The sequence below is a fragment of the Pelobates fuscus genome, chromosome 1, assembly GCF_036172605.1.
Source record: "Pelobates fuscus isolate aPelFus1 chromosome 1, aPelFus1.pri, whole genome shotgun sequence".
NCBI lineage: Eukaryota > Metazoa > Chordata > Amphibia > Anura > Pelobatidae > Pelobates > Pelobates fuscus.
Genome location: NC_086317.1, coordinates 29,357,569 through 29,374,715, shown reverse-complemented (window position 1 = coordinate 29,374,715; position 17,147 = coordinate 29,357,569). Strand labels below are relative to the sequence as shown.

The window sequence follows — 17,147 nt, the reverse complement described above, 5'->3', positions numbered from 1 at the left end:
CAGGGGTGTTCTTAGATTTTTCTTAGAGGACTTCCTAATAATAATTATTGCAGTTAAAATGTAATTCAAAATCAGAACAATGTATCTTATTTTAGTTTCCAAACACAGTTATTGTAGTTTAAAGACACATTACTGGGACTATTATTGCTGTGGAACTCTGTTATACACTCAGACATATTACTGGGAGTATTACTGCTGTGGAGCTCTGTTATACACACAGACACATTACTGGGAGTATTATTGCTGTGGAACTCTGTTATACACTCAGACACATTACTGGGAATATTATAGCTGTGGAGCTCTGTTATACACTCAGACATATTACTGGGATTATTATTGCTGTGGAGCTCTGTTATACACTCAGACACATTACTGGGAGTATTATTGCTGTGGAGCTCTGTTATACACTCAGACACATTACTGGGAGTATTATTGCTGTGGAGCTCTGTTATACACTCAGACATATTACTGGGAGTATTATTGCTGTGGAGCTCTGTTATACACTCAGACACATTACTGGGAGTATTATTGCTGTGGAGCTCTGTGATACACTCAGACACATTACTGGGAGTATTATTGCTGTGGAGCTCTGTTATACACTGACACATTACTGGGAGTATTATTGCTGTGGAGCTCTGTGATACACTCAGACACATTACTGGGAGTATTATTGCTGTGGAGCTCTGTTATACACTCAGACACATTACTGGGATTATTATTGCTGTGAAGCCTGTTATACACTCAGACACATTACTGGGAGTATTATTGCTGTGGAGCTCTGTTATACACTCAGACACATTACTGGGAGTATTATTGCTGTGGAGCTCTGTGATACACTCAGGCACATTACTGGGACTATTATTGCTGTGGAGCTCTGTTATACACTTAGACACATTACTGGGAGTATTATTGCTGTGGAGCTCTGTTATACACTCAGACACATTACTGGGAGTATTATTGCTGTGGAGCTCCGTTATACACTCAGACACATTACTGGGATTATTATTGCTGTGAAGCCTGTTATACACTCAGACACATTACTGGGAGTATTATTGCTGTGGAGCTCTGTTATACACTCAGACACATTACTGGGAGTATTATTGCTGTGGAGCTCTGTTATACACTCAGACACATTACTGGGAGTATTATTGCTGTGGAGCTCTGTGATACACTCAGACACATTACTGGGAGTATTATTGCTGTGGAGCTCTGTTATACACTGACACATTACTGGGAGTATTATTGCTGTGGAGCTCTGTGATACACTCAGACACATTACTGGGAGTATTATTGCTGCGGAGCTCTGTGATACACTCAGACACATTACTGGGAGTATTATTACTGTGGAGCTCTGTGATACACTCAGACACATTACTGGGAGTATTATTGCTGTGGAGCTCTGTTATACACTCAGACACATTACTGGGAGTATTATTACTGTGGAGCTCTGTGATACACTCAGACACATTACTGGGAGTATTATTGCTGTTGAGCTCTGTTATACACTCAGGCACATTACTGGGAGTATTATTACTGTGGAGCTCTGTTATACACTCAGACACATTACTGGGACTATTATTGCTGTGGAACTCTGTTATAAACTCAGACACATTACTGGGAGTATTATTACTGTGGAGCTCTGTGATACACTCAGACACATTACTGGGACTATTATTGCTGTGGAGCTCTATTATACACTCAGACACATTACTGGGAGTATTATTGCTGTGGAACTCTGTTATAAACTCAGACACATTACTGGGACTATTATTGCTGTGGAGCTCTGTTATACACTCAGACACATTACTGGGAGTATTATTGCCGTGGAGCTCTGTTATACACTCAGACATATTACTGGGAGTATTATTGCTGTGGAGCTCTGTTATACACTCAGACACATTACTGGGAGTATTATTGCTGTGGAACTCTGTTATACACTCAGACACATTACTGGGACTATTATTGCTGTGGAGCTCTGTGATACACTCAGACACATTACTGGGAGTATTATTGCTGTGGAGCTCTGTTATACACTGACACATTACTGGGAGTATTATTGCTGTGGAGCTCTGTGATACACTCAGACACATTACTGGGAGTATTATTGCTGCGGAGCTCTGTGATACACTCAGACACATTACTGGGAGTATTATTACTGTGGAGCTCTGTGATACACTCAGACACATTACTGGGAGTATTATTGCTGTGGAGCTCTGTTATACACTCAGACACATTACTGGGAGTATTATTACTGTGGAGCTCTGTGATACACTCAGACACATTACTAGGAGTATTATTGCTGTGGAGCTCTGTTATACACTCAGGCACACTACTGGGAGTATTATTACTGTGGAGCTCTGTTATACACTCAGACACATTACTGGGACTATTATTGCTGTGGAACTCTGTTATAAACTCAGACACATTACTGGGAGTATTATTACTGTGGAGCTCTGTGATACACTCAGACACATTACTGGGACTATTATTGCTGTGGAGCTCTATTATACACTCAGACACATTACTGGGAGTATTATTGCTGTGGAACTCTGTTATAAACTCAGACACATTACAGGGAGTATTATTGCTGTGGAGCTCTGTTATACACTCAGTCACATTACTGGGAGTATTATTGCAGTGGAGCTCTGTTATACACTCAGACACATTACTGGGAGTATTATTGCTGTGGAGCTCTGTGATACACTAAGACACATTACTGGGAGTATTATTACTGTGGAGCTCTGTTATACACTCAGACACATTACTGGGAGTATTATTACTGTGGAGCTCTGTTATACACTGAGACACATTACTGGGAGTATTATTGCTGTGGAGCTCTGTTATACACGCAGACACATTACTGGGAGTTTTATTGCTGTGGAGCTCTGTTATACACTGAGACACATTACTGGGAGTATTATTGCTGTGGAGCTCTGTTATACACTCAGACACATTACTGGGAGTATTATTGCTGTGGAGCTCTGTTATACACTCAGACACATTACTGGGAGTATTATTGCTGTGGAGCTCTGTTATACACTGACACATTACTGGGAGTATTATTGCTGTGGAGCTCTGTTATACACACAGACACATTACTGGGAGTATTATTGCTGTGGAACTCTGTTATACACTCAGACATATTACTGGGATTATTATTGCTGTGGAGCTCTGTTATACACTCAGACACATTACTGGGAGTATTATTGCTGTGGAGCTCTGTTATACACTCAGACACATTACTGGGAGTATTATTGCTGTGGAGCTCTGTTATACACTCAGACATATTACTGGGAGTATTATTGCTGTGGAGCTCTGTTATACACTCAGACACATTACTGGGAGTATTATTGCTGTGGAGCTCTGTGATACACTCAGACACATTACTGGGATTATTATTGCTGTGGAGCTCTGTTATACACTGACACATTACTGGGAGTATTATTGCTGTGGAGCTCTGTGATACACTCAGACACATTACTGGGAGTATTATTGCTGTGGAGCTCTGTTATACACTCAGACACATTACTGGGATTATTATTGCTGTGAAGCCTGTTATACACTCAGACACATTACTGGGAGTATTATTGCTGTGGAGCTCTGTTATACACTCAGACACATTACTGGGAGTATTATTGCTGTGGAGCTCTGTGATACACTCAGGCACATTACTGGGACTATTATTGCTGTGGAGCTCTGTTATACACTTAGACACATTACTGGGAGTATTATTGCTGTGGAGCTCTGTTATACACTCAGACACATTACTGGGAGTATTATTGCTGTGGAGCTCCGTTATACACTCAGACACATTACTGGGATTATTATTGCTGTGAAGCCTGTTATACACTCAGACACATTACTGGGAGTATTATTGCTGTGGAGCTCTGTTATACACTCAGACACATTACTGGGAGTATTATTGCTGTGGAGCTCTGTTATACACTCAGACACATTACTGGGAGTATTATTGCTGTGGAGCTCTGTGATACACTCAGACACATTACTGGGAGTATTATTGCTGCGGAGCTCTGTGATACACTCAGACACATTACTGGGAGTATTATTACTGTGGAGCTCTGTGATACACTCAGACACATTACTGGGAGTATTATTGCTGTGGAGCTCTGTTATACACTCAGACACATTACTGGGAGTATTATTACTGTGGAGCTCTGTGATACACTCAGACACATTACTGGGAGTATTATTGCTGTTGAGCTCTGTTATACACTCAGGCACATTACTGGGAGTATTATTACTGTGGAGCTCTGTTATACACTCAGACACATTACTGGGACTATTATTGCTGTGGAACTCTGTTATAAACTCAGACACATTACTGGGAGTATTATTACTGTGGAGCTCTGTGATACACTCAGACACATTACTGGGACTATTATTGCTGTGGAGCTCTATTATACACTCAGACACATTACTGGGAGTATTATTGCTGTGGAACTCTGTTATAAACTCAGACACATTACTGGGACTATTATTGCTGTGGAGCTCTGTTATACACTCAGACACATTACTGGGAGTATTATTGCCGTGGAGCTCTGTTATACACTCAGACATATTACTGGGAGTATTATTGCTGTGGAGCTCTGTTATACACTCAGACACATTACTGGGAGTATTATTGCTGTGGAACTCTGTTATACACTCAGACACATTACTGGGAGTATTATTGCTGTGGAGCTCTGTGATACACTCAGACACATTACTGGGAGTATTATTGCTGTGGAGCTCTGTTATACACTGACACATTACTGGGAGTATTATTGCTGTGGAGCTCTGTGATACACTCAGACACATTACTGGGAGTATTATTGCTGCGGAGCTCTGTGATACACTCAGACACATTACTGGGAGTATTATTACTGTGGAGCTCTGTGATACACTCAGACACATTACTGGGAGTATTATTGCTGTGGAGCTCTGTTATACACTCAGACACATTACTGGGAGTATTATTACTGTGGAGCTCTGTGATACACTCAGACACATTACTGGGAGTATTATTGCTGTGGAGCTCTGTTATACACTCAGGCACACTACTGGGAGTATTATTACTGTGGAGCTCTGTTATACACTCAGACACATTACTGGGACTATTATTGCTGTGGAACTCTGTTATAAACTCAGACACATTACTGGGAGTATTATTACTGTGGAGCTCTGTGATACACTCAGACACATTACTGGGACTATTATTGCTGTGGAGCTCTATTATACACTCAGACACATTACTGGGAGTATTATTGCTGTGGAACTCTGTTATAAACTCAGACACATTACAGGGAGTATTATTGCTGTGGAGCTCTGTTATACACTCAGTCACATTACTGGGAGTATTATTGCAGTGGAGCTCTGTTATACACTCAGACACATTACTGGGAGTATTATTGCTGTGGAGCTCTGTGATACACTAAGACACATTACTGGGAGTATTATTACTGTGGAGCTCTGTTATACACTCAGACACATTACTGGGAGTATTATTACTGTGGAGCTCTGTTATACACTGAGACACATTACTGGGAGTATTATTGCTGTGGAGCTCTGTTATACACGCAGACACATTACTGGGAGTTTTATTGCTGTGGAGCTCTGTTATACACTGAGACACATTACTGGGAGTATTATTGCTGTGGAGCTCTGTTATACACTCAGACACATTGCTGGGAGTATTATTGCTGTGGAGCTCTGTTATACACTCAGACACATTACTGGGAGTATTATTGCTGTGGAGCTCTGTTATACACTCAGACACATTACTGGGAGTATTATTACTGTGGAGCTCTGTTATACACTCAGACACATTACTGGGAGTATTATTACTGTGGAGCTCTGTTGTACACTCAGACTCATTACTGGGAGTATTATTGCTGTGGAGCTCTGTTATACACACGTAGAGCTCCTAGAACAGAGGGACATTGGCATTAAAGAGAGAGAGATGGAGGGATTTGTGCTCAAAAGAGGGACTGTCCCTCCTAAATAGGAACACTTGGGGGGTTTGGTTTGTTCAATTTGCCCATTCATTTATAAGGATACAACTGTGTTACAAGGGGGTGAAACCACCATTATTATCACTTAATGAATAAAGACATCAGCATTGTATTTTCAAATTACTTCTAATAAACCCAAAATCACATATGCAAGCCAATGCTGTAGTGAAATGTATACATACAGTGACTGGCTCTGGTGTATATTCTATAAACTATCACCAGCTCTGCTCTAAACATATGAAATACAACGTATAACTCTAGGGTATAGCTGCAGTACATGGATAGACAAATATGTGTGATGAGGAGTAATGGTTATAAAAACACACCTCAAAATATGAAGCTAGTGTGTTGCAAATATAGCAAACAGGCTGGATGAGTAGTGCAGTTTTGCAAAAACAAGCTCAACAAAATCCAGTAGTAACCAAAAGTGATGATACATTTCATACTGCCTGCATTTATCTGCAAATATTAGGTAATACATACAGATTGCCACATTCAAATAAAAAAAGAGGGCTATAACTCAAATGACACATTTATTACATTTAATGAAAGCTCATATTAAATGAAACCTAATCATTTATACGTTTGTGTATTGAATTCTTTTTTAGAGACAATTTCACTTTTTATCTTGCTGAGCCAACCAGTTTTGTTGGGTGAAACTCTACTATTATCTGACTAACTGCTGCTGAACCCAACTCACTTGCTGCTAGGATTGCTCTGTTAGGTAGCGTTGCAGTTAGCCAGGTAACAGTAGAAGCTGACCCAACATGACTGCTCAGACAGATCAAAAGTGAAATTCTCTAAAAATAAATAAATACATAAATATATAATAAAAAAATATATATATAAATGAAAATGTTATGACAGTTGTCCTTTAAGCATTTTTCACTGGTTGAGCCAATAGAGAAGCAAGAAATATATGATAGTCCTCTGGCTGAGACAGTAAGGAGGTGAGAAGTAGAACGTTGGAGATATCCTAAGGATTGCATCTTTCTTTACTCTCCTGAAGACTCTGCCTGTGCAGACCCAGGGAGGCCCAACTTGTTATATAACAAGTCATACTATCAGGAGAGTATTCCAAATTGGAATACCTCTCCCTTGGACGGATGTCCGCCTGTGTCTGTCCTCCAAATGATTCAATCAGACCTTAAGGACATAGACTTAAATTAGAGGGATAAAAAAAAATGGGGATTTTAAAGCAAGCGTAAATAATGTAAACCTAAATAGAAAAATGAAGATTTTGGATTTTTATATCACAGCTTTTTTGTCTTGATATAGTATTTCAGTTGTTAACGACTAACAATTCTGTAAATTATTAGTAAATAAACATATAAATCTATCTACAGCAGTAAAGAAACACTTCAGGCACCATAACCACTACAATTGCAGTGGTTATGGTACCAGGAGTGCCCTGACCACCCCCCCCCTCATTGTAAGTAGTCAAACTACTTTTAGATACTTTGATTTCTTACCTGTGTTCTGCTGTTTGACGCTCTCAGCCTCCACGACTAATACCATAGAGTCAGAAGTTCCATAGTAGAAACTAAACCTTGCAGAGCAGCAGCCAGTAATGAAAAGGGTTTGATGCCTACAATGAGGTGTGCCTTGGCAGTAAGATGTGGTTATGCTGAAAAATGGGGAACTGATTGTGTCTATATGTAACAATCCTGCATTCGTTGTTCTCATGTTTCAAACTCTAAATTCTTAGGAAGACCTCACAGCAAAATAGTGAATATTTGAGAAGAATGGAGGACAGAGGTTTTGGTGAAAACAATTCTGCCTATACACCAGAACCTTCACCGTTACCAGGTGAGGATTACACATGGTAAATCAAATGTAAAATCTAGTTTAGGCAAATTAAAGTGGGGATTTACTAAACTGGGGATTGTCAGGTATCAATAGATTTAAACTGAATTATTAAACTGAATTTTTGCAGCAAGAGTATGCTTGACTTACAAAGTATTTGCCAATATGGATTTGCCAGCCTTGCCCCGTGTTTATCACTCTATTTCTTATTTTCTTTCCTTTCATTTTTGTTTATTTACTTTTTCTTCCAGTTGGACTACTTTTTAAAGGGACACTATCGTCACCAGAACAACTACAGCTTATTGTAGTTGTTTTAGTGAGTATAATAATTTCCTGCAGGTATATTCATGCAAACATTCTCTTTTCAGAGACATTGCTCCATAGGAACACCTCCAGTGGCCACTCCTCAGATGGCCACTGGAGGTGGTTCATGGGGCAGTGCTGCACAGTAGGCAGCACTTCCGTTCAGTGTCCCCACGCTCTGCATGGAGACGCTGATTTTTTCTCATAGAGATCCATTTATTCAATTAATCTCTATGAGGAGGTGCTGATTGGCCAAGCTGGTGTTTGGCACCACCCCTATCCTGCCTCCTTGCTGATTTCAGCCAACCCAATACTTTCCCTGCGGGAAAGCATTTTAATTGGCTAAAAAAACATAAATTCTGATGATGTGTGCAAAGAGGCGGAACGAGGGTGGGACCATCGCAGGCGGAAGTAAGGAAAGTTATATTATATTTTAAGGAAGTTAAGGGGGAAGGGGAGTGAAGCCACCTACATGGTGGTTTTAACACTACAGGGTCAGGAATACATGTTTGTGTTCTTGACCCTATAGTGTTCCTTTAAGCATCTCATTATATTAAAAAGGCCATTCTATAGCTCTCAGATTTGACACTTTTTGATATTATGTTTTATGTGTGTAAAACCATCCAAAATAAATGAATTTAAATAAAAGCTGCTTCAAAATTGATTACCGTATATACTCGAGTATAAGCCGAGTTTTTCAGCACATATTTTGTGCTGAAAAACCCCAACTCGACTTATACTCGAGTCACTGTCTGTATTATGGCAACTTACATTGCCATAATACAGACTGGGGGCTGTGGGGGCTGGCAGGAAGCACTTACCTCTCCTGCAGCTCCTGTCAGCTCCCTCCACCTCCTCGCCGGTCCGTTCAGCACCTCTGTCAGCTCCCACTGTAAGTCTCGCGAGAGCCGCGGGGTCATAGTGCGGCTCTCGCGAGACTTACAGTGTGAGCTGACAGAGATGCTGACCGGACCGGCGCCGAGGAGAAGGGAGCTGACAGGACCTGCAGTAGAGGTAAGTAAATGCTCTCTGCCAGCCCCCCTCCACTGAACTGCCAATGCCACTGGACCACCAGGGAGTGAGAGCCGCCCTCCCTGCCATGTATCAAGCAGAGAGGGGGGACGAAAAAAATTAAATAAAATTAAAATAATAATAATAAAAAAATAATAGTAATATAACAAAAATATTTAAAATAATATTTTAAAAAAAAATAATAAAAATGCCCACCCCCCACCAAGGCTCTACAACACAAACACACACTACATCACACAAACACACATTGCATCACACAAACACACACTGCATCACACACACACACACACACACACACTGCACTCATGCACACACACTGCACTCATGCACACACACTGCACTCATGCACACACACTGCACTCATACACACACTGCGCACTCATACACACACACTGCACTCATACACACACACTGCACTCATACACACACACTGCACACTCATACACACACTGCGCACTCATACACACACTGCGCACTCATACACACACTGCGCACTCATACACACACACTGCACTCATAGACACTCTGCACTCATACACACACTGCATTCATACACACACACTGCACTCATATACACACACACTGCACTCATACACACACACTGCGCTCATACACACACACACTGCATTCATTATATACACACACTGCATTCATTATACACACTCTGTAAATAAATATTCCATTAATATAATTTTTTTAGGATCTTATTTTATTTAGACATTTACCAGTAGCTGCTGCATTTCCCACCCTAGTCTTATACTCGAGTCGATAAGTTTTCCCAGTTTTTTGGAGTAAAATTAGGGGCCTCGGCTTATATTCGGGTCGGCTTATACTCGATTATATACGGTAACTAAATAATTAATTCAGTTAATAAATGAATGGATTAATCAGCTGTGCATTGATAAGTAATTATGGTTTAATAGTACACATAAGAAAGTTAATCCATTAACTGCATGTTAATTAGAAGAAATTTGAAAACTCTGGTCTGTCATTGCCAGCCAGCCTTTCCTCCAGCTTCGGATAATATTGCGTACTTGCAATTTCAGATCATTGCTGATTATAAGTTAGTAAGCATTGTTTAACAGGCCACAGAAGGCAGAAATTAATTTGTAAGCATTTTTTTTTACTGTTTTTACTATACACAAGAAATTGACTTGAACCCAATCATGCGGACTTGATTATCTTATCGCTTTTATGGTGTTTTCTTTCTGAATTTGTCCTTCCCGGGATGCAAATTACAAAGTGCTGCCTCAACTTTGCAAACAATTAATTGGATGAGCAATTTACGGTTGTTTAGGAAACTCTTTTAGCGGATAACCACGACTTGATTTGACATTATATGTTGAAAAATTCTCATCATTTATATTGGTTTTATTTTATTTTCTAAACTGTTTGTGTGCTTTTATTCTTTGACAGACAATTCGTTTATTGAATCTAATGGTTACTCTGAGATCATTTCTAACAGAATTCCTCAATCACAGGTAATTTTGAATTAATACAAAGTGAATAAATCTTAAATTACCGACCATAGTCTATTTATAAACCTAGCAGCATAACATGTAAATTGCAAGATTCTAAAAGTAACTGCAGACATATAACTCCATGCAACTTGCTTAACTCATCATTACTACCTTAAAGCCCCAGAGCCACCACAGCGTAAAGGGACACTATAAGCACCAAAACAACTGTAGTTTAATGGAGTGGTTTTGGTGTATAGCTCATGCCCTTCCATTCTCACTACTCAATTATATGAAAAATCTAATGTTTAAACTACCTTTATTGCACATGTTGTTTAATTTAGAATTTCTTATCTCCTGCTCTGTTAATAGTCTGCAAGAGCCACTTATGTGTGATTAAGGTTCAATTAACAGACCAGGAGATACAAATGTTTAAAATAAGCACACAGTCCTGTTACATGTGATTGAAAATGAAACCATATTAACATGTATAGCTTGGAGGAAAGATGAGACAGCGGGGATATGATAGAAACATTTAAAGACATAAAGGGAATCAACACAGTAAAGGAGGAGACTATGTTTAATAGAAGAAAAACTACCACAACAAGAGGACCTAGTCTTAAATTAGAGGGGCAAAGGTTTAAAAATAATATCAGGAAGTACTACTTTACTGAGAGGGTAGTGGATGCATGGAATAGCCTTCCAGCTGAAGTGGTAGAGGTTAACACAGTGAGGGAGTTTAAGCATGCATGGGATAGGCATAAGGCTATCCTAACTATAAGATAAGGCAAGGGACTAATGAAAGTATTTAGAAAATTGGGCAGACTAGATGGGCCGAATGGTTGTTATCTGCCGTCACATTCTATGTTTCTATGTTTCCATTTTCTCAGGCAGGCAATGCTAGTCACAGCCAGGGGAGGTGTAGTCTGACCTGCATAAACAGAAAAAAAAGTCAATCAAATCCTAAATTGAGCAGTGAGATCTGTATACTAAAACCGGTTTATTAAATCAAATTTTTTGGGTGCTTCAAATATCTCTTTAATGTAGTGGTTCTGGTGCAAAGAATGTGTCCTTCTGCCTCAGCAATGCAAACACTGCCTTTTCTGAAAAAGCCTCAGACAGCCTGCTGGAATTTATTCACACCTCCATGAGTCAAAGATAATGCAAAATTAGCATACCGCTAGAAGAAGACTATACATTAAAAGGACACTATAGTCCCCAGAACAACTACAGCTTAATGTATTTGTTATGATGAGTACAATCATTTCTTTCAGGCTTTTTGCAGTAAACACTGTTTTTTTCAGAGAAAATGCAGTGTTTACATTGCAGCCTAGGGACACCTCCACTGGCCACTCCTCATATGGCTACTAGAGGTGCTTCTTGGGACAGTGCTGCACATTGTGACTGACATCCAGTGTCTCCACCCTCTGCATTGATTCAATGCAGCTCTGTGAGGAGATACAGATTGGCCAGGGAGGTATTTGGCTCTGCCTTCCAGACCGCCTCCTTGACTGAGATAATTAGAATTGACAATCTCAGTCAATCCAATGGTCTTCCGATGGCAAAGCATTGTGATTGGCTGAGATCATCACTTCCGATGATGTCAGATAAGGAGGCAGATCAGGGGCAGAGCTAGCTCCAGCAGACTGGTAAGATTTTACTATATTTAGGGGAACAGAGGGAGGCCAGGGGGGCTGGACAGCAGTTTTAAAACTCAGGAATGTTTATTTTCCTGACCCTATAGTGTTCATTTATATTGCAAATAAACACAGAACGGATGCTCAAAAGGTGTCTTTTGAAAATTGACTGATTTTGTTTAACATGCCATAATCGTAGATAAATGGAGAAGAATTCAAGTTTGGAATCGATTTAATAACTCAATAAAAGAGTTGCTAATTATTTGAGCAACTAATCTATGACTTGTATGTTGTATGAAATCTCATATTGTCCTAAATCAAAAGGGTCTTAGGAATAAAAACATTTAACAAAAATTATATTTAGACCATGTTTTAATATCTAAATATAAACGTAAACATGATAGCTTATTATCTTCAATATACTTACAATTTTATTTTCTATGTTATACAGGTTTCTGTAAGTGGGGATTCGGATACACAAAGCAGAAAGATACGACATTTAACACTTGTCTAAATGTCCTCATTCAGAAATATTGTGACTAAAATGAAGAAAAGATACCCATCCATACATCATGAACCAATATTTACTCAACACGTTATTTTTCAAATATGAACAAACTCAAAAAAATTGGATTTCAATTCTAGGGGAGAATTGATTTCAATTGGTATGGAATGTTTACATATCACAAGAAACAAGCTTTTGTATTTATTTTTTATTAATGCTACCAGTCTAGATATGATAGCATTGAGATGATATATTTTAATGAATGGCACATTTTCAAGGCATGGAAGCTGAACTTAAAAACAAACCCACTCACCAATATTTAAACTAATATATTACCACACAACAAAAAAACAGTGAATCACTTCTTTCACAGCACTTTGTTTCTATGTTTCTATACAAAGAACAAGAAGTCATGAAGAATTTGAGAAAGAAGATTTCACCTAGTGAAAAGGAAAGGGTTAGTTACAATAAGAAGAAGAAAGCTTCAGAATCATCTGCCCAGATATTTACTAAAGTGAGAATTCAATGTGAATTTTAAGGTGAATTTTCAATTTAAAGTCAGAGTAGCTGAGCTGAAAGCATAGCTGTCTTAGAATATGTTTCCATTTCTGCTTTTATACTAATTAGAATTAGCTCTAAAATTGGTCTAGGTCTTCACATTTCTCATGGCCCAGTCTACGGACACTCACCCTGATTATCATATTTGTAATTTATTATGTGTTTAGGGTTCGAATAAAAATTTAAAAATTAAAAATCCACAAAAATTAGGATTAAAAAGGTTGTGGTTGAGAAGAAAAACAATGATATCATGCTGGAATATAGTCTTTATAGACCAGATTGTGATGCCTTGATGGATTATTCTCAGTCCTCAATTGTTAAATCAAAAAGCCCCTTGGTTCTTTATTTTCTGTTATCTCAACCTATATTTATAAAAAAACAAATCTTACATGTCTTATTGTATAATATATGCAGGCCTAAAAGATTTTTTTCCAAAATGTCAGTCAATGCAAATTGTAAAAATGATGATCTAGTGTGTTTGATTCAAAAACATGTCTATGAATTTGGGAGAAATATTTTATGTAGTTATATAGTTTGTGTGAGATAATGCCTATTTTTATTTGCTTCAAAAACATGTTGATAAGTGCAGGACTGCCGTGTCAAATCTAGGAGCCAATACATATCTAAAATCTAGACTGCCAGCATCAAAAACTGTCCAATTTTGGTAGGATAGTCCCTATTTTAGGGTCTTACGATGTGCTGGTGCAATGATTAAGACACTAGGACCATGCAGAGAGCACTATAACAGCGCTCCACATGGTCCACCCTTAATGGGCAGGCGTGTATGAGTGGCAGGCCAATTCCAGGCTGTCCTGCCTATCCTTCAAGCGGGCCAGCCCTCTTTCTGGACAGGTCCTCCTTCTTTGGTTGGTGTTGTAGCACGGTTTGTGTCACTGTTCCATCCACGTTTACCCTAACCACCAGAATCCCACTTTACAAGACTCCAATGTTAGGATGTAAAAGACTCTTCAACCTCTACCTTCTGCTCTCTTGGCACCTGTGTGGTAGCCAATCAATAATGCATACATTTTTAAACATCACTATATATATCTTTACTTAACATGTGATTGTCAGAAAGCAACTCTCGGTCCTCTGTTTTCTTTAGAAGAAGGCTGGTAGTTTGACCGTTGCATGAATCTATCTGTCACATGACAGAGGAAACTCTGTTTGTAACCATAAGAGAGAACTATGACTTGACATCACACTTGCTTTGACTCCTATAGGCCACGGGAAATGTACTTGACTGAAGATGCAGGAAAAGTAAAACTGTGTTGGTGCACTCGTAACTTTAAAGGATCATGGCACTGAGCAACATTTTTCTAATCCTCTTCATTAAATTTTGATCATGAGGTTTATTAACTAAAATGTGAAAACTGGAAAATTGACACAGGACATGTAAATTGTATTCTCTGGTTAAATATTACATTTATTTACTCATGATTAAATTTTAATTTATTTGTTGTATTTATAAAATGTTAAATGCCCATCATGTGTTAATATATATTTCTTAATTTTTCTAAAATGTTTAGGGATTTTTTTTTTCTTACATTTGTTTATACATTGTACGGACTTTTAAATTATTAACCCAAGCATATTTTTTTAATAAATCTTTGTATTTCTTCAAAATCCGGCATGATGTGTATTTGTTTAAAATAAAATTACACAAATAGTGAATTGTTAATGAACAATAATGACTTCACAAAATCACACAACTCTGAAATGTCATGACTTTTTAAAAAAAAAAAAATGAATTTTATTTTATAATGTAAAATAAAAAATACATTAAAAATAAAAAATATGGCTAGATTGTATAACTGCAAAGATGTCTCATTAGGATTTTTTTAAGGGTCATGCATTTTTTTTTAATAATGAGTTTGTTAGTTGACTAGTTATTTTAAAAATTTAAGGTAAATAATGAATAAAATAAAATAAAAACCCTCCAATTTTTTTCTAGTTAATCTAGCCTCTAATTTGTAAATTGGTAAGTGACTTGCTATTCATGAAGAGATTCCATTTGAAAGTTTATAATGTGGAGTTTTCATAGATTGGGCATTATATTTGCTACTATAACAGAATTATTTATTGAACATGTTTTCATAAACCTATACAATTAACTTTTTTCCAATCCAATCCAATCCAATAGTAAATCAATATTTTTCCTAAATACAATCAAAGTATAAAGAGTTAGAGAAATAAAAATAATATTATAACGGCCAATTAATCAGTTTTATATGCATTTACACAACTACATTTTTAATGTTTCTAACTATTTTGTATAACATGGCCATATGGCCCTTATTACTCCTGTCTGGCTCTGAGAATCTACAAATCTAAATATATATATAGATAAATTTGAACTATATTTAATATAAAAATAATGTGCACTTTGATTTTTTCACTGTAAAGATCATTTTGTTAAAATAATAATAAATAATAAATATATATATATATTATATATATATATATATATATATATATATATATATATATATATATATATACAAAAATAGATAGCTTGACACTCACCCTATCTCCCATTAGTTAGATGTTTTGATGCCTTGGTGCAATCCCACGTTATGGAATATATGAAGAAATAAGAGATGCACTCTCAGGTCTTTATAAAAAATCCGTTGGTATTTATTCAAAAAAAGTTACATCATCTGACCGACGTTTCGACCCTACAGGGTCTTCCTCAAGATCAATGTACCCAAATATGTACAGCCAATATATAGTAAATCAAATAGTGTACTCACCAATAGTGAACAAGCTCCCTCAATCCCTCCGTGTGTACCCGGAAGTGAACCCGCGGTCACGTGATGTGCCGTGATTCAAACGTGATGACGTGCTATCAGTTGCTAGGATACCAGTGGAACAAATAATTAGATTGCGAGTGTCTATCTCCGAAGTCACAATAATATATGTGAATCTGTGATATGTATATACAGAGTAAGAATAGCCAGTGGTGTGCTCCCACAGCTATATATAGTGATGATAGAGTGAACTAAATAATGTGCAAAAAACAAAAGTGATAAAAAAACCTGGTGCTAATCAAACGTGAATGATTCTCAATTTTAAACATCATCCCTAATATAAGATGTTTCTCTATTAAAAACATTAACTTATTTAAACATATCAAATAATACAAGGAAGAAAATGGAAAAACATTATTGTTGCCCATAATATGTTACCAAGCATGATGCAGACAAAAATGAATATACGTATTTCATTATCATATGGAGCAAAAATTAGTATTCAAAAGAATATTGAAAAGGGTAATAGATAAATGCAATATACCAGACTGGTAAGGGAGCTTCTAAAGTTTAACTTGTGCCGAAAGAAAATATGAATATAGATAACCACATATCTATGGATATACCTATGGATATATCTCCAGATCCAAGTCTATTAATGCTAGTGGTGTATTATAAGATTATCAAAGAAGTAACTAGACAATTTACAATGATTCCTCATAGACAACGGACATATATTGTCTTGTAAGCCTAAAGCAACCATTTAAGAGAAGGAATTTATGTTAGAGAGGTAAGCAATAAGTGTAAATGCCTTACATTTTTGACAATACTAACTTATGTAGGACTGTTACATCGTCCATCAAGGAGCCAATATCTGTCCAGAAAAGACTATATACACTTAAAAAATATAGTTATATATACATAAAAGAAAAAAGGAACTATGTACAAAAAATGAATCAATATATCACAGGAACATGGAGAGTACTATTCAATCGATGTATCCATTGAGCCTCACGTTGTAACAACAATTTAGATCTATCACCTCTCGGCATCGGAGGGATATGGTCAATGGCAACAAACCGTAAGGT

General features: G+C 37.5%; 1 protein-coding gene across 3 annotated transcripts in view; it reads left to right on the top strand.

The window, feature by feature from the left end:
* The window catches only part of IGSF5 (immunoglobulin superfamily member 5), a 174,044-nt gene extending 160,635 nt beyond the window's left edge, over nucleotides 1–13,409 (top strand). For all 3 annotated transcript variants that reach the window (XM_063447119.1, XM_063447127.1, XM_063447110.1), the window contains 3 exons: nucleotides 7,720–7,820; nucleotides 10,569–10,633; nucleotides 12,698–13,409. In XM_063447119.1, the coding sequence (XP_063303189.1) occupies nucleotides 7,720–7,820; nucleotides 10,569–10,633; nucleotides 12,698–12,760 (229 nt within the window). In that variant the 3' untranslated portion in view covers nucleotides 12,761–13,409. The remainder of the gene's footprint in view (nucleotides 1–7,719; nucleotides 7,821–10,568; nucleotides 10,634–12,697) is intronic.
* The last annotated feature ends 3,738 nt before the right edge of the window (nucleotides 13,410–17,147 follow it).